This window comes from Thalassophryne amazonica, chromosome 12 (genome assembly GCF_902500255.1).
Source record: "Thalassophryne amazonica chromosome 12, fThaAma1.1, whole genome shotgun sequence".
NCBI lineage: Eukaryota > Metazoa > Chordata > Actinopteri > Batrachoidiformes > Batrachoididae > Thalassophryne > Thalassophryne amazonica.
The window spans coordinates 904,491-921,683 of record NC_047114.1 but is presented as its reverse complement, the minus strand read 5'-3'; the positions used below and the strand labels follow the sequence as shown (position 1 = coordinate 921,683).

General features: G+C 45.1%; 1 protein-coding gene across 1 annotated transcript; it reads right to left on the bottom strand.

Moving 5' to 3' along the window:
- Positions 1-314: 314 nt before the first annotated feature.
- On the bottom strand, positions 315-16,516 carry LOC117521807 (rho GTPase-activating protein 12-like). Its single transcript, XM_034183155.1, has 2 exons — positions 16,366-16,516; positions 315-1,101 (listed from the first exon to the last, which is right to left on the bottom strand). Exon 2 carries the CDS (start codon positions 1,029-1,031, stop codon positions 330-332), a length of 702 nt encoding a protein of 233 aa, XP_034039046.1. The 5' UTR covers positions 1,032-1,101; positions 16,366-16,516; the 3' UTR covers positions 315-329.
- Positions 16,517-17,193: the final 677 nt, after the last annotated feature.

The window sequence follows — 17,193 nt, the reverse complement described above, 5'->3', positions numbered from 1 at the left end:
CATTGAATTTTGGAGGTGATCCAGATCTGGACTGGCAGACATCAGAAATCTCTTTGCTGTTGCTGTTGTATTTGTGATGCGTTTCATTATACATCAATCATAACTGACAGTCAAAAAACGAAAGAATAATTAATGCAGAATTTAATATTCTTCATTTTGTTGATAATCTACTGTGCCAACATGAAGTCTTACACATCAACCAAAGACAGGAACAGCAAGATGGACGAGGTAGGACAACCCTCTCAGAGTGTGAATGGTCGCCTACATACTCTCCAGGAAGCCAAAGAAACCTGAGCCACTCCAACCAGTCACAGCGGCAGTGACGGTGCTCACTCTACCTGCAGATGTTCAGTCGAACTGCTGCTCAGCTCATCTCCCGACTCAGAGTCATTGGTGCGTCTGTCTTCGCCGGCAGAGTCACACAGTTGGGTGCTGTCCACGTCCAGTGGCGCTCTAATTAGCTCCGGCGACCGAGCTTGGGTGTGGGGCAGAGTGCTAGAGGAACTGCCTCTCTGCATGGGTTGCGTCCCACCGCCTTCAACAAAAACATTAGCCAGGGCTCGATCGTGCTCGTTGGGGGTGGTGGGGGGTTGCTGCAGGTTGGAGTTCCTGGTCTGGCTGGGGGGTGAGAAACGGCCAGAGGAGCCAGACTGCGCGGAGGGAGAGTGCCGATAGCTGGATTCACGCCTCTGAAGGTTCTCACTGGAACTGTCCAGGTCCAGATGATTTGGTTTGACCCGGACTGCTGCCCCCATTTGTGGCTGTGTGTTGCTGGTGGCTGCAGCAGGGGGCTGGAGAGGTTTGGGAGGGGGCATAAGCGCTTTACGGACTTCTCTCACGTACTGTGCCGGGACATAGAAAGCCTTCGTGCCCTCCTCCTTCCTCACCTGCCACCAGTCCTCATTGGCTTTCTTGACCAGCATGTAGCATTCTCCCTGGCGGATGGTTATCAGGCGGTCTTTGGACTTGTATTCGTAGTCATATTCCACCTCGATGTAGACCTGGCCCGGGGCAATAGGCAAATCTGCCATGACGCCTCTGACTGACCGGCAGGGAGCTCACCTCAAGAAGATATTTACCATCATGGCTTCCTGGGCAGAGCTATGACGAAAACAGAAATAAGGTCAACATTCACCACACTGACATTCTCTACTTTCTACTGAAATTTTATATCTGACCATTGTGGCCTTTTCAATACCAGAGTTGTAAAAGTTTTTCTTACTTGTGTCAAGTTTGTATCCTCTTTAAATACACATACAAAACCTTTTAGCAAATCTGAAAATAACAGCTGTATTTAAAAGCTTTTATGTGTGTGTCAGGTTTATAGACTGTATTTTCAGTCCAAGTCCATAGGACCTCCCAAACCAGTAAATACAATAAAAACAAATTTAAATGAAAAAGAGAAGGCAGCTCCCTCGCAACTAGTCTTGTATATGGTGGCCAAAAACGCTACGTTTTGAAAGTGGGTCACAGAGTGGATAAATACAGAACATGTGGATAAGCAATATGGAACGGTTCTGAAATGATGTCATAGCCCTGCTTCTCAAACCTCAACCGCTCATAATTAATGCCGCTGTTTTACTTTTTTTGGTTCTTGGTGGATCATTAATGGAATTTATTGTCATTGCCAGGAGAAAGGTGAAGGTGAGGAGATGGATGCTGAGGTGAATGCTGATCGCGAATAAATGGAGCACTGTGACGCTAATAAAATAATTGCAGAAAGGACTTTCAGCATTTAAAATACATTCTTTTTCTTCTTGTTGGTGGCTTCCCTCAGTTCAGGCTGAGAAACGCACCAGCAGCACCACATAAAACACCAAGAACCTTCTTTAAAAATGCTGCACTTAGAACAGTGATGAAAGTGGGCCATCAATCAATCAATCAATTTTTTTATATAGCGCCAAATCACAACAAACAGTTGCCCCAAGGCGCTTTATATTGTAAGGCAAGGCCATACAATAATTATGTAAAACCCCAGCGGTCAAAAACGACCCCCTGTGAGCAAGCACTTGGCTACAGTGGGAAGGAAAAACTCCCTTTTAACAGGAAGAAACCCCAGCAGAACCAGGCCCAGGGAGGGGCAGTCCTCTGCTGGGACTGGTTGGGGCTGAGGGAGAGAACCAGGAAAAAGACATGCTGTGGAGGGGAGCAGAGATCGATCACTAATGATTAAATGCAGAGTGGTGCATACAGAGCAAAAAGAGAAAGAAACAGTGCATCATGGGAACCCCCCAGCAGTCTACGTCTATAGCAGCATAACTAAGGGATGGTTCAGGGTCACCTGATCCAGCCCTAACTATAAGCTTTAGCAAAAAGGAAAGTTTTAAGCCTAATCTTAAAGTAGAGAGGGTGTCTGTCTCCCTGATCTGAATTGGGAGCTGGTTCCACAGGAGAGGAGCCTGAAAGCTGAAGGCTCTGCCTCCCATTCTACTCTTACAAACCCTAGGAACTACAAGTAAGCCTGCAGTCTGAGAGCGAAGCGCTCTATTGGGGTGATATGGTACTACGAGGTCCCTAAGATAAGATGGGACCTGATTATTCAAAACCTTATAAGTAAGAAGAAGAATTTTAAATTCTATTCTAGAATTAACAGGAAGCCAATGAAGGCCAATACGGGTGAGATATGCTCTCTCCTTCTAGTCCCCGTCAGTACTCTAGCTGCAGCATTTTGAATTAACTGAAGGCTTTTTAGGGAACTTTTAGGACAACCTGATAATAATGAATTACAATAGTCCAGCCTAGAGGAAATAAATGCATGAATTAGTTTTTCAGCATCACTCTGAGACAAAAAAAAAAAATGAGAATCTTTGGCAAGGGCCATAGGCCTGAAGCCCCTGGCAGGGGGTCTTCCCCAGAAACATTTGAGATCTCAGGTGCATTTTCCGGTCTATTTACCCATCAAAAAAAATGTCCCCAAAAAACATTTTGGTGGGTCAGGTCAATTCTTCCACCTCAGTCTTTTCACACAACTTGTGTTGTGCTCCCGACCTTTAATCAAAAATAAATAAACAAACAAACAAAAACATATTGTGGTTCAGAAAAGTACGTAGTAAATGATAATTCAAAAAAACTCAAAAATAATAATTCTCAGTCTCAATTCAAATGGAACAATGGGAGTATTTATGGCACATTAATGCATTAACTTGTTCAATCTTCACTCACTTCTGAGATTTCCTACTTTTGACAGGAGCTTTGGAACTCAATTTCAAATGAGTTTATTTTCATTTATATAGCGCCAAATCACAACAAAGTTGCCTCAGGGCGCTTCACACAAGGTCTAACGTTACCAACCCCCAGAGCAAGAACACAGGCAACAGTGGGAAGAAAAAAACTCCCTCTGAGGAAGAAACCTCAAGCAGACCAGACTCAGAGGGATGACCCTCTGCTTGGGCCATGATACAGACACAAATTACAAAACAATTCGCAAAACAAACACATGGGAAATGTTGCTGTGAACAGGACAGGAGGGTTACAGAAACAGACGCCACACCCATCTCTGGATGGAGCTGCACCTCAAACAGAGAGGAAAAAAAAAAACAAAACAGAATCAGGCATCAGAAAGGCAACAAATACAGTATAATTTGTCAGCATTAAACACCAAGAAAAACAGGAAATATTAAGGTGATTGCCAGCCATCAGCCCTAAGCTTCACTGAAAGACACAGAATTTAGGTGAAGTTGAGGCCGTGGCACGCTCCGTTTACTAATAAAATGAATTAAAAGAGTGAAAAGTGTAGAACTATACTATGCCAGTATGCTAGCCATACGAAAGGGAAAATAAGCGTGTCTTAAGTCTCCACAGAATCTGACTGTTTTATTGACGCAGGGAGATCATTCCACAGAACAGAGGCACGATAAGAGAAAGCTCTGTGACCCGCAGACTTTTTATTCACCCTAGGGACACAAAGTAGTCCTGCACCCTGAGAACGTATCAGAAAATACTGATCCAACCCACAACGTTTTCCGATACCGTAGAGGAGCCATTGTGAAACCTCTCAGCTGCTGATGCTGCTCTCTGCTTTGTTTGTTGCTGAGGCGAGGAGGGGAGGGGGAGGTTTCTGGAGCCGAGCTGTTTGACAGAGCTCTCCGTGTTCAAAGCCGAGGGCAGCGGCAAATTTTCCGCCTGGCTCTCAGGTTCAAACTGACTGTTCGTCGAGCACGGATTTTTCAAAAATTGAACTGAATTGTTGCTGAAAATGTGTGCTGACAAGTTAGCCATTTCAACATCCTGAGGCTGTGAAACGCAGCGTACAGCTGAGGAGGACAGCTGAAAGGGAAATAATATCCATTAAAATCCTTCAGTGGTAATTCAGAGTTTGTCACATGAGCGTCGCTGATGATACATTTTGAAATTTACAGCTTAATTTACAGTTGAAAGGCTTCGTGTTTCGAAAAAGTTCCAAGTTTGTTCAGCAAGGAGGGAGGGAGAGGGAGAGAGAACTTAATTTTTAATTTAATGTACAGTGGGGTTGACAGTTGGACTACTTGGATTTAGGGGTGGTTCCAGAGTAATATATATAAGATGCCTGGAAGTAGGTTTAGGTTTGAGACATTCTACGCGGGTTGTAGGTAATAGACATAAAATATTTGATATTGCTGGAACAGCCTGCTGGCCATCCTTCAAAACATAAAGTGAAATCTTGTTCCAGAATCCGGATTTGGATCCAGATTACCTCCAACATTTAATGGATTGTTCCATAGCCTAATATCTATCTGTGGTGAAAATTTTGTCAAAATCTGCTCAGTAGTTTTTACGTAGTCCTGCTAACAGACAGACAAATAAACGCTGATGATTTTAGGCCAACAGAGAGAGAGGGAACACCCTAAAATTACAACTCTGCATGCTGGTACATCAACATTGTGCCACTGCTTACGGAGAGCCCTGCCACTACTGATATGGTTTAAAAACACAAAAATATTTATCATCAGACTACTTGATTAATCAATAAAATAATTAAGAGAACACTCGATTCCAAAAATATTCGATAGCTGCAGGCCTCGTGTCAACAGTCACACACATGGTCCAGAAGGAGCCTGGAACGATGGATGGTTTTCTGACTGGGGGGGCACATTGAGGAGAGACAGACTACGTTTACATGCCGTTAATATTGAGGTTAAGGTCAATATTCTGGTTTCTGAATCATTAGGAATAACCCGTTTACATGCTTAAGCAGACAGAGTTACTCCTGTATACATGGTCAGTGATATCATTTGGAATATCCCCATCAAAACAGCGACGCACGTCTTCCACCGCTGCTCAATTTGGTCTGGTGTTCATGCAAATCCTGCTTCATGTAATCCTGCTTCGTGGAAAACCCCTCACTACACACTTTTCTCAAACAGGCATGAACATTTTCTCACTTTTCTCTCCTGCGGGCTGCCTCCGCATCAAAACAGCGAGTGCAGTCTCTGGACCTGTTGCCAGATTTGGCGCAGCACCGCGCAGCAGAGAGGAGGGGGTGGTGTGAGTGGCCCGCTGTGGCATTTAGCGAACCCGCAGACTCAGTAAGCGCATCGCAGGCAGAGCAATCGCAGTGATGCGGGTGCAGCGACCGGCCCACCTGATAAGGACGCAGAACACAATGCGCTGTTCATCTCCGCTTCTGTGGTGTCCGGTGGGTTGCGCGCGCCGCATACATGTAGTTGCTGTACTCAAAAGACCAAGATTCCTTGCGGATAGGACATGCACAGAACACAAAATAACGTTCCTTTCTATGGGGATATCCCGATGCGCGTTTATATGACCCGATCTTCGGGTTAGAAAAGGAGAAACCCAGGGGTCTTATTTGGGTTTTTAAAAACCGGAATATGAGCATATTCGGGTTTTTACGGGTGTTTACATGGCTGTGCGCAGACGGGTTACTGCTAATATTCCGGTTATGAAACGGTTATTGGCTGCATGTAAACGTAGTCACTGTATGGTATCGACGACCATCAGTCCAACTTCTTGTCATTGGTTGGGTCTGTTTTTCTCACCAAGTTGCCAAACTCACCTCTTGACTTTATAACAGAGAATTTTCAAGTTCAAAAAATGCAATCAAGAATTAAACCTTTGTGAAATTAGCAAATACATATCCTTAAAAAGAGTTGTGAAATACATCTGATCTTACTACATAAACTGAGTTAATCAAACTGAGTTGAACTAAAACGGGACAAATGTGGGGTGAATGTAATCGCAAAGGTATTACAAACAACATCCTTATAAACTTACTTGTATGCTTTTGTCAGCCGATCACTGCAGTGTGACGGCGAACTACAGGGGCCGGTGATAAACACATTTAAGCAGGGGTGTAAGCAGCTATATATACACACATACACACACCCACACACATCAAATCAATTTTATTTATATAGCACCAAATCACAACAAACAGTTGTCCCAAGGCTCTTTATATTGTAAGGCAAAAGCCATACAATAATTACAGAAAAACCAGTAAGCACTTGGAGACAGTGGGAAGGAAAAACTCCTTTTTAACAGGAATAAACCTCCAGCAGACATATATATATGGATGTGTGTGTGTGTGTCTGCTGGAGGTTTATTCCTGTTAAAAAGGAGTTTTTCCCTTCCCACTTTCTCCAAGTGCTTGCTCGGGGGCAGCAGCTCAAGCAAAGCCGCCCAGACCTCTTGATCCACACACACCTCCCCCAGCTCCTCGGGGGGAACCCCAAGGCGTTTCCCAGCCAGCCGAGAGATGTAATCCTTCCAGCGTGTCCTGGGTCTTCCCTGGGGCCTCCTCCCAATGGGACGTGCCCAGAACACCTCTCCAGCGAGGCGTCCAGGGGGCATCCGGAAAAGATGCCCGAGCCACCTCAACTGACTCCTTTCGACGTGGAGGAGCATCGGCTCGACTCCGAGCTCCTCCCGAGTGACTGAGCTCCTCACCCTATCTCTAAGGGAGCGCCCAGCCACCCTGCGGAGGAAACTCATCTCGGCCGCTTGTACTCGCGATCTCGTTCTTTCGGTCATGAGCCAAATCTCATGACCATAGGTGAGGATCGGAACGTAGATCCATCGGTAAATCGAGAGCTTTGCCCCCCTACTCAGCTCTCTCTTCACCACGACGGTCCGATACAGCGACGGCATCACTGCAGACGCTGCACCAATCCGTCTATCAATCTCACGCTCCATCCGTCCCTCACTCGTGAACAAGACCCCGAGATACTTAAACTCCTCCACTTGAGGTAAGGACACTCCACCGACCTGAAGAGGGCAAAGCACCTTTTTCCGGTCGAGAACCATGGCCTCGGATTTGGAGGTGCTGATTTTCATCCCGAACGCCTCACACTCGGCTGCAAACCACCCCAGTGCACGCTGAAGGTCCTGATTTCACGAAGCCAACAGAACCACATCGTCCGCAAACAGCAGAGACGAGATTCTGTTGTTCCCAAAACAGACCCCCTCTACACCCTGGCTGCGCCTAGAAATTTTGTCCATAAAAATAATGAACAGAACCGGTGACAAAGGACAGCCCTGGCAGAGGCCAACATGCAATGGAAACAGGCTTGACTTACTACCGGCAATGCAAACCAAGCTCCTGCTGCGGTCGTACAGGGACCGGATAGCCCTTAGCAAAGGACCCGGACCCCTCCCCACAGGGTGCCCCGAGGGACACGGTCGAACGCCTTCTCCAGATCCACAAAACACATGTGGACTGGTTGGGCGAACTCCCATGAACCCTCGAGCACCCGATGGAGCGTGTAGAGCTGTTCCAGTGTGCTGCGACCAGGACGAAAACCACAGTGCTCCTCCTGAATCCGAGGTTCGACCATCGGTCGAATTCTCCTCTCCAGTACTCTGGAATAGACCTTACCGGGGAGGCTGAGGAGTGATCCCCCTATAGTTGGAACACACCCTCCGGTCCCCCTTCTTAAACAGAGGGACCACCACCCCGGTCTGCCAATCCAGAGGCACTGTCCCCGATCGCCACGCGATGTTGCAGAGACGTGTCAGCCAAGACAGTCCCACAACATCCAGAGACTTAAGGTACTCAGGACGGATTTCATCCACCCCAGGAGCCTTGACACCGAGGAGCTTTCTAACCACCTCATTGACTTCTGCCTGGGTAATGGATGAGTCCGCCTCTGGGTCCCCAGTCTCTGCTTCCTCTTCGGAAGACGTGATGATGGGATTGAGGAGATCCTCGAAGTACTCCTTCCACCGCCCGACAACACCCCCAGTCAGGGTCAACAGCTCCACACCAGCACCGTAAACAGTGCCGGTGGAGAGCTGCTTCCGCCTCTTGAGGCGTCAGACGGTTTGCCAGAATCTCTTCGAGGCCGACCGATAGTTCTCCTCCATAGCCTCCCCGAACTCCTCCCAGACCTGAGTTTTTGCCTCTGCGACCGCATGGGCTGCGGCACGCTTGGCCTGCCAGTACCTGTCAGCTGCCTCTGGGGTCCCGCCTACCAACAAAGATAAGTAGGACTCCTTCTTCAGCTTGACGGCATCCCTTACTTCCGGTGTTCACCACCGTGGTTCGGGGACTGCCGCCATGACAGGCACCACAGACCTTGCGACCACAGCTACAAGCGGCCGCATCAACAATGGAGGTGGAGAACATGGTCCACTCGGACTCCATGTCTCCAACCTCCCCCGGGATCTGGGAATCTCTGATTCTACCAGATCGCAGTTTCTACTTCGAGACACACACACACATTTATTTATTTATTATTGCTGATTTTATATGACGATTTTCTTAAAAGGAGACCTGAAAGTTCAGCTACAATTTGCCAGAAGGTGTATCTAAGATGAAAGACTAGATTTGATGTTTTAATGAAAGAATTAAGTACTTTTATTTTTATAGACTTTTATAGCCTTATTTTTATAGACTTAAAGAGAAAAGACAGCACTGTGTCTGCCTGTCTCTCTCTCGCCCTCCATCTCTTGCTCTTTTTCTTTCTCTCTCGCTGTTTAAATGCTGCGCAAAGGTCAAACCTTTGGTAAACACAAAGCCTTTCAACTGTAAAATAAATATTATCATTGACGGTCAGGATTTTAATGGATTTAATGAAGACTTTTTCCCTTTCAGCAGACAGAATCTCTGTTCAGCTCCTCCTCCTCTGCCGCACGCTGAGCTGGTGTTTTACAACCGCAGAACAGTGAAGCAGCTAACTTTTTAGCACACATTTTCTGCAAAAATTCAGTTAATTTTTCAGAAAATCTGTGTTCAACGAACAGACAATTTGAAGCAGAGAGCCGGGCAGAAATTTGCCGCTAACCGCAGCTAGAACACTGCGGAAGAGAGCTAAATAAATAAATATTTGAAACAGAGTCTGTATGAGTGGTCGTGTGAGGATTAAACTGTTTCTCAGTCTGAACCAGAGGATGACAGTGCTTTGTCCTAACAACAAAATCAAAAAAATAACTAACCCTAACTCCTGCAATAATTTTATTAGCGTCACAGCGCACCATTTCTTCACCACAGACACCTGTCGTCTCTTCAGCATAAAACCCATTAATGAATATGGGGGAGGTGATGGTCTTGTGGTTAAGCATTGGGCTTGAGATCAGAGGATCCTCGGTTCAATTCTCAGCCTTACCGGAAAATAACTACCGGCCCTTGGGCAAGGTCCTGAATCCTCTAGTTGCTCCCGGTGAGTAGTGAGTACCTTGCATGGCAGCAGCCTGACATCAGGGTGAATGTGAGGCATTATTGTAAAATGCTTTGAATGTCTGATGCAGATGGAAAAGTGCTATATAAATGCAGCTCATTTACCATTTGATCCACGAAGAAAAAAAAATAATTTAAAAAAGTATGATACACTGTTAACAGCAGGGGTCGAAATACATTTTTTAACCTACTTGCACTGGTGCTAGTAACAAAAAAAATTACTTGCACAACCAAAAGTCAGTCTTATATCAACCTTAAAACTCCTCCTCTGATGTGTCAGACTCTTCCTCTCTGGGGAGAGTTTGAGGGGAGAGCAGCAGCAGCAGCAGACAGTTTTGTTTTTTTTTTTTCACGTGCGCGTGCGAGCGAATTGTCCGTGAAGATTTTATTTATTAACTACACAGATGTATAATAAAACTAATGGTGACTGGTTTATAACACAATTATGACAGAGTTTGAGGGGAGAGAGAGCGAGGAACCACAGCGGCAGCCAGTTTATTTTTTTTTTCCTCTTTTCTTTGTTTATATGTGCGCGCGTGAACAGGAGAGGAGGTCCTCAAACTGGAGCTCCTGCAGCTCCAGTTATTTGTAGGGCTGCCACAAACGACTATTTTGATAGTCCACTAGTCAACGATTATTTTTGCAATTAGTCGACAAGTCAGATCATACGTAATTTCCTAAATTAAGGCCTGCACAGCATTTTCTGAGAAATGTCAAGGGATGAAAACATGAACATTTCCAAATCAGTGACTATTTCTTAGGCTTCATTTACATCAATCATTCAGAAATACAAACAGTGTGGTACTTTATAGTAAATCTGTGTCAGGTAGGCAGTTTCTCAAAAACTAAATGTCCATGCTGGAAGGAGACAAGTGAGGGAAGCCACCAAGAACATTTGGCTTCTGTGAGTGGAGAAACTGGGAATAGTGCAACATTTTTATTTTCATCTTCATTTTACATATAGTCCCAACTTTTTCTGATTTGTGGTTGTTTCTGTTGCATTTCTGAAATTACAGAACGGCTATAAAGAAAAGTGTGAACATTTATTGTGTTTTAAAACTTTGTGGAGCAAATGCAAACACCAAACTCTTATAAAGAAGGAAAAAACTACACGGACATGTGCAGGAAAACTTTGATATAAACTGAACAGAACAATGCAGGCTGATTTGACTCCCCATATTGTTTGTGTAAATAAATTAGGATAAAATAAGAGGTAACTCTCTTTGAAATGAATAAAACATATAGCTGCAGCTTATAATAACTTTGAAAAATAACAAAAATCAGAATCAAAATTTATTTCATGTCATGATCTCATAAATTCGGTATACGACGCGCACATGGTGCCAACAGGTCGGCGCCATCAGAACCGCGCGGGTAGAGAAAGTGGAAAGAAAAGTAAAGGCAGCTCCACGGTTTGGTTTTGTTGTGTGTTGTTTTTAACATGTTCTCTCGGGTTAAAATTCTCTCTCTGTGCTCCGCGCTCGCTGTCTCAAGTGCACTGATGGTTCTCAGCAGAACCTAACACCTCGTGCCTCCGTTCAGGAAACTCCCTCCCTCGCTCGCAGTCTGCAGCCAGTGTGTGTGTGCGCTCGCTCGCTCACACACACACACACACCGACAGCTCCGTCGGTGAACTGCGCATTTTAGGCGGCCACTGTGTTAATCGGCTGTCTTTCCCAAAATTTGAACGTCCAAATGACAGCAGGACGGCTTGCTGTGTAAAACTATGAATCGAGAGAAAAACAAAGACTTAAATAAAATAAACGACTCGTGGACAAATAAATTAGTTGTCGACGGTTCCAATAGTCGACATAGTCGTGACTAATCGACTAGTCGTGGCAGCCCTAGTTATTTGCTGCAGCTCCTGCAGCCAGGGGTCGAAATACATTTTTTAACCTACTTGCACTGGTGCTAGTAACAAAAAAAATTACTTGCACAACCAAAAGTCAGTCTTATATCAACCTTAAAACTCCGCAAGTCAGAACAACAGGACGGTACTCAACATGACTGGAAGCCACACACTCACAAGACAACGTTACCTGATGCCAATTTATGATTCCTGCTGTGTTCCATTGTTCCTGAAGTATAAATCACACAGGATTGTTTTTATACTGTGTACACAATGCAGTAAAACTACACGCTTAAAAAAGAGCACAGAGAAAAAAATGCTGATTGGAGCTGCAGCTCCTCGCTCTTCTTCTCTCACAAAAGTGTTTAAATAAAATCCATAAAAGTCCTGCTCACAGACTGATTGCCAGACACAGGACATGTCCACATCAACTGTAACTCCAGACATCTACACAACACTGACTGTTCGTTTGCGCGCATCTCGCAGTCAAAGGAGGAAAGATAAACTATAACAGTACTCAGAGCGCAGACCTGCAACTCAGCACAAGAACAAAGGAGAAGTCAGAGTGCACAGTCTGTCTGCAGACAAACTGTGCACTCTGACTTCTCTGTGCAGAGAACCTGCAGCCTGCGTTCTCACTTCCTCTCTGCCCCCCTGCTGCACGCACCTGACGCAAACATTCCTGCGTCGTCATGATGCCATAGGAAGCAACTCGAAGTGGGCCCGGTGTGGTTATGACAGAGTTTGAGGGAAAAGCAGCACCAGCAGACAGTTTTTTTTTCACATGCGCACGCAAACGAATCGTCACAGCAACTCACTCCATGTGTGAGTCATAAAACGCAGGGAAGACGAAGACAACACACTGGAAATTGTTTATTTTTTCTTATTTATTAATTATTGCTTCATTCTACTGGTGCTTATAGTTGATAAAACTTGGATAAAGTTACTTGCACAAGTGCTAGTGCAGTATAAAATTATGTGCACCGCTCGAATAATACGTGCACAAACTAGCACATGCACGTACTAATTCGACCCCTGTACTAGCAACATGTTGTTCATTGTGAGTGGCTGAGGTTATGGAGGCGGGGCTATGACATTGTTTCAGATAAGATGCGTATTGCTCATCCAGATGAAAAGTTCTCAGATTTACCCACTCTGGGACCGGTTTTCGAAAAGTATCATTTCAGCCACCGAAAGTGCTGTTTCTGTGGGGACGAAATGCCAATATGATACAAAACACGTGGATATGCTTAAACCTGTTTCCGTGTGGACGTTTCCTAAAGGTGACTACACATTTTATAGGCTAAACGTGAATAAATCATCACAAGATTAAATCAATCATGATATTCTCGTGAGATCGTCTTCTCCGGGAATGATCACCTTATCGTGGTGGAGGGGTCTGTGTGCCGTTATGAAGCTGAGAGCTATGTTGTCTGGAGCCTTTGTGCTCCTGGTAGGGTCTCCAATGGCAAATTGGTCTCAGGCAAGATGCCAGACTGAGCATGATTCACAAGACACTATGACTAAACAAGGCAGAGGAAATGTGACCCAGCCCAGAGGAAGGCCGGGCCCCAATCTGAAGCCAGGTCTGGATGTAGGGCCCGTCGGCGAGCACCTGGTGGCTAAGCTTGCCTCAGAGCCCAGTCGGGCACAGCTTGAAAAGTCAACATGGTGCTTCCATCTCCACCTTTTTGGGCTCACCACCCGCAGGGGGAACCGCTGGTGTCGGGTGCGCTGTCCTTTGGGTGGCAGTGAAAGTCAAGGGCCTCGGTGGACCAGACCCGGGCGGCAGGGTCTAGCGGTGGGAGTATGGAATGTCACCTTTTTGTGGGGGAAGGAGCCGGAGCGTGTGCGGGACGTGGAGCAATACCAGTTAGATCTGGTGGGCTTCGCCTCCACGCACAGCCTCGACTCCGGAACCACTCTCCTTTATAGGGGTTGACCCTTATTCTTGTCTGGAGTTACCCAGGGTGTGAGGCGCCGAGCGGGTGTGGGAACCAGCAAGTGTGTGCCAACTACAGGGGCATCACACTACTCAGCCTCCCTGGTAAAGTCTACTCCAGGGTGCTGGAAAGGAGGGTTCGGCCGATAGTCGTACCTCTGAACAGGAACAATGCGGGTTCAGTCCTGGTCATGGAACAGTATGTCCATCCAGTCTACATGTGCTTTGTTGACTTGTAGAAGGCGTATGATCGGGTACCCCGGGAGATACTGTGGGAGTATGGAGTGAGGGGGTCCCTTCTCAGGGCCATCCAATCTCTGTTCTCACAAAGTGAGAGCTGTGTTGGGGTGCTCAGCAGTAAGTTGGACTCATTTCTGGTGGAGGTTGGCCTCCACCAGGGCTGCACCTTGTCACCAATCCTGTTTGTGATATTCATGGTCGGGATATTGAGGTGTAGTTGGGGGGAGGGTTTTCAGTTTGGTGGGCTCAGGGTCGATGATTCAAACCACTCGCTGCGGTGGTTTGAATCATATTTGTCTAATAGATTACAATTTGTTCATGTAAATGGGGAATCTTCTTCACAGACTAAAGTTAATTATGGCGTTCCACAAGGTTCTGTGCTAGGACCAATTTTATTCACTTTATACATGCTTCCCTTAGGCAGTATTATTAGACGGTATTGCTTAAATTTTCATTGTTACGCAGATGATACCCAGCTTTATCTATCCATGAAGCCAGAGGACACACACCAATTAGCTAAACTGCAGGATTGTCTTACAGACATAAAGACATGGATGACCTCTAATTTCCTGCTTTTAAACTCAGATAAAACTGAAGTTATTGTACTTGGCCCCACAAATCTTAGAAACATGGTGTCTAACCAGATCCTTACTCTGGATGGCATTACCCTGACCTCTAGTAATACTGTGAGAAATCTTGGAGTCATTTTTGATCAGGATATGTCATTCAAAGCGCATATTAAACAAATATGTAGGACTGCTTTTTTGCATTTACGCAATATCTCTAAAATCAGAAAGGTCTTGTCTCAGAGTGATGCTGAAAAACTAATTCATGCATTTATTTCCTCTAGGCTGGACTATTGTAATTCATTATTATCAGGTTGTCCTAAAAGTTCCCTAAAAAGCCTTCAGTTAATTCAAAATTCTGCAGCTAGAGTACTGACGGGGACTAGAAGGAGAGAGCATATCTCACCCATATTGGCCTCTCTTCATTGGCTTCCTGTTAATTCTAGAATAGAATTTAAAATTCTTCTTCTTACTTATAAGGTTTTGAATAATCAGGTCCCATCTTATCTTAGGGACCTCGTAGTACCATATCACCCCAATAGAGCGCTTCACTCTCAGACTGCAGGCTTACTTGTAGTTCCTAGGGTTTGTAAGAGTAGAATGGGAGGCAGAGCCTTCAGCTTTCAGGCTCCTCTCCTGTGGAACCAGCTCCCAATTCAGATCAGGGAGACAGACACCCTCTCTACTTTTAAGATTAGGCTTAAAACTTTCCTTTTTGCTAAAGCTTATAGTTAGGGCTGGATCAGATGACCCTGAACCATCCCTCAGTTATGCTGCTATAGACGTAGACTGCTGGGGGGTTCCCATGATGCACTGTTTCTTTCTCTTTTTGCTCTGTATGCACCACTCTGCATTTAATCATTAGTGATCGATCTCTGCTCCCCTCCACAGCATGTCTTTTTCCTGGTTCTCTCCCTCAGCCCCAACCAGTCCCAGCAGAAGACTGCCCCTCCCTGAGCCTGGTTCTGCTGGAGGTTTCTTCCTGTTAAAAGGGAGTTTTTCCTTCCCACTGTAGCCAAGTGCTTGCTCACAGGGGGTCGTTTTGACCGTTGGGGTTTTACATAATTATTGTATGGCCTTACAATATAAAGTGCCTTGGGGCAACTGTTTGTTGTGATTTGGCGCTATATAAAAAAAATTGATTGATTGATTGACCTATGGTCATGAGGGTTGGGTCATGACTGAAGGAACTCGATCGCGGGTACAAGCGGCCGAAATAGGCTTCCTCAGGAGAGTGGCTGGTGTCTCTTTTAGAGAAAGGGTGAGAAGTTCGGTCATCCGTTGGGAGCTCGAAGTAGAGCTGCTGCTCCTTTGCGTTGAAAGGAGCCAGCTGAGGTGGTTCGGGGATCTGGTAAAGATGCCTCCTGGGCGCCTCCCAAGGGAGGTGTTCCAGGCATGTCCATCTGAGAGGAGACCCCGGGGAAGACCCAGGACTAGGTGGAGAGATTATATCTCCACATTGGCCAGGGAACACCTTGGGATCCCCCAGTCACAGGTGGTCACTGTGGCACAGGAAAGGGAAGTCTGGGGTCCCCTGCTGGAGCTGTTGCCCCCGCGACCCGAACCTGGAAAAGAGGCTGAAGATGACGACGATGATGAAGATATTATCGTAACTGTAGTTCTGATCTTTTCTTCAATCATGGTAAAATGTTCATCACCTTTTTCTGACTCTTAAAGTGACCTCAGTCCAACAATAATGAGAAGCTAAAACACTGAAATTGAGAGAAAAAGACAAAAGTCTAACTCTCAAACTTTATAAATTCGATCCAAATGTTCTTCTTCTTAATCCATTGTTAAATTTATGAGAAATTATTTTTCTGTGTATCGACGGCAGATAGATTTCTCTGTTGTATCACGTGACAGAATCCCCACAGCACAGCTAAATGCTAATTTATAATCTGATGACACCTGTTATTCCCACATGGGATTAGAGTTCCACGACTTCATTTATAAAGCGTTCCGGGAAACACTTCAGACCACTTTCTAAACAAGCGTTTACAGTCTCGCCTGCCATTTATACCTGTTTTTCTTCAACACTGAACATGAACAAAGTGCATCCAGGAGCTAATCTGCGGCTAATGTTAGCCAGCTAATTAGCTTCCTGGCTAAACATTCCTGAACGTCCCAAAGGAAAATACGGTCAAAGTTCACGCCTTACCTGCTCTGCTCGGTGCAGCAAAAAACACACCCAAACACTCCAGGGGTGGATTAACTCCCAGAAAGGTCTCCGGTGAGCGGGTTTGAAGCCGCTGCTGTCCGGTCAAAGCGCCTTAAACCGCGGCTCGGAACTTTGACTGATACCGACAGCAGAGACCGTCCCCGAGGAAGAGGACTCACTCTCCTCACTTTACCGACGGACACCGGACGAACTTCAAAGGCGCTCAGAAGAGCCGAATCCTGACAATCGGAAGAATGACAAATCAGAGAAACAAATTGACAAATAACCCGATGGAATAAAAAGAACCGATAACTGAGAAAAAAAAATAACTCACAGGATTTTAAAATATGAAATATTATCTCACGGTTTAATTTTTTTCAACGCAAATTCGCAAATTCAACTCAGCAAGACCATAAATTCATATTAGTGTCTCATAATTTTAAGGTACTTTTTTCATGTCAAGTCTGATGCTGATTCATTTCATGTTAACAATTTCAAGAATGTTCACTTAAAATTCCAGTTTAAAAAAAGGAATAATTACCGAGTATATCCTGATTTGTACCTAAATATTTCATAGTCTTCTATTATTTGGAACGTCTACATTTTTGATTGGGTAGATTAGTTTTCCTAAGAAACGTTGGATATTAAATTTTCTCAAAATATTCACATTTCCTCGTGCAGAGATTTATAACATAGCTAATAATCATTAAGATGCTATATAAATTTAAAGCTCATATTTACATTACATAAAGTTTAACTTTTGAGTTAATTCGAATGTCACATTTTTAAATCAATTTGTCATTATTGTGACTTGTTTCATTCTTATTT

What these genes read in the sequence shown, in the direction of transcription:
- LOC117521807 (XM_034183155.1), bottom strand. Translation starts at nt 1,031, where the DNA reads ATGGCAGATTTGCCTATTGCCCCGGGCCAGGTCTACATCGAGGTGGAA.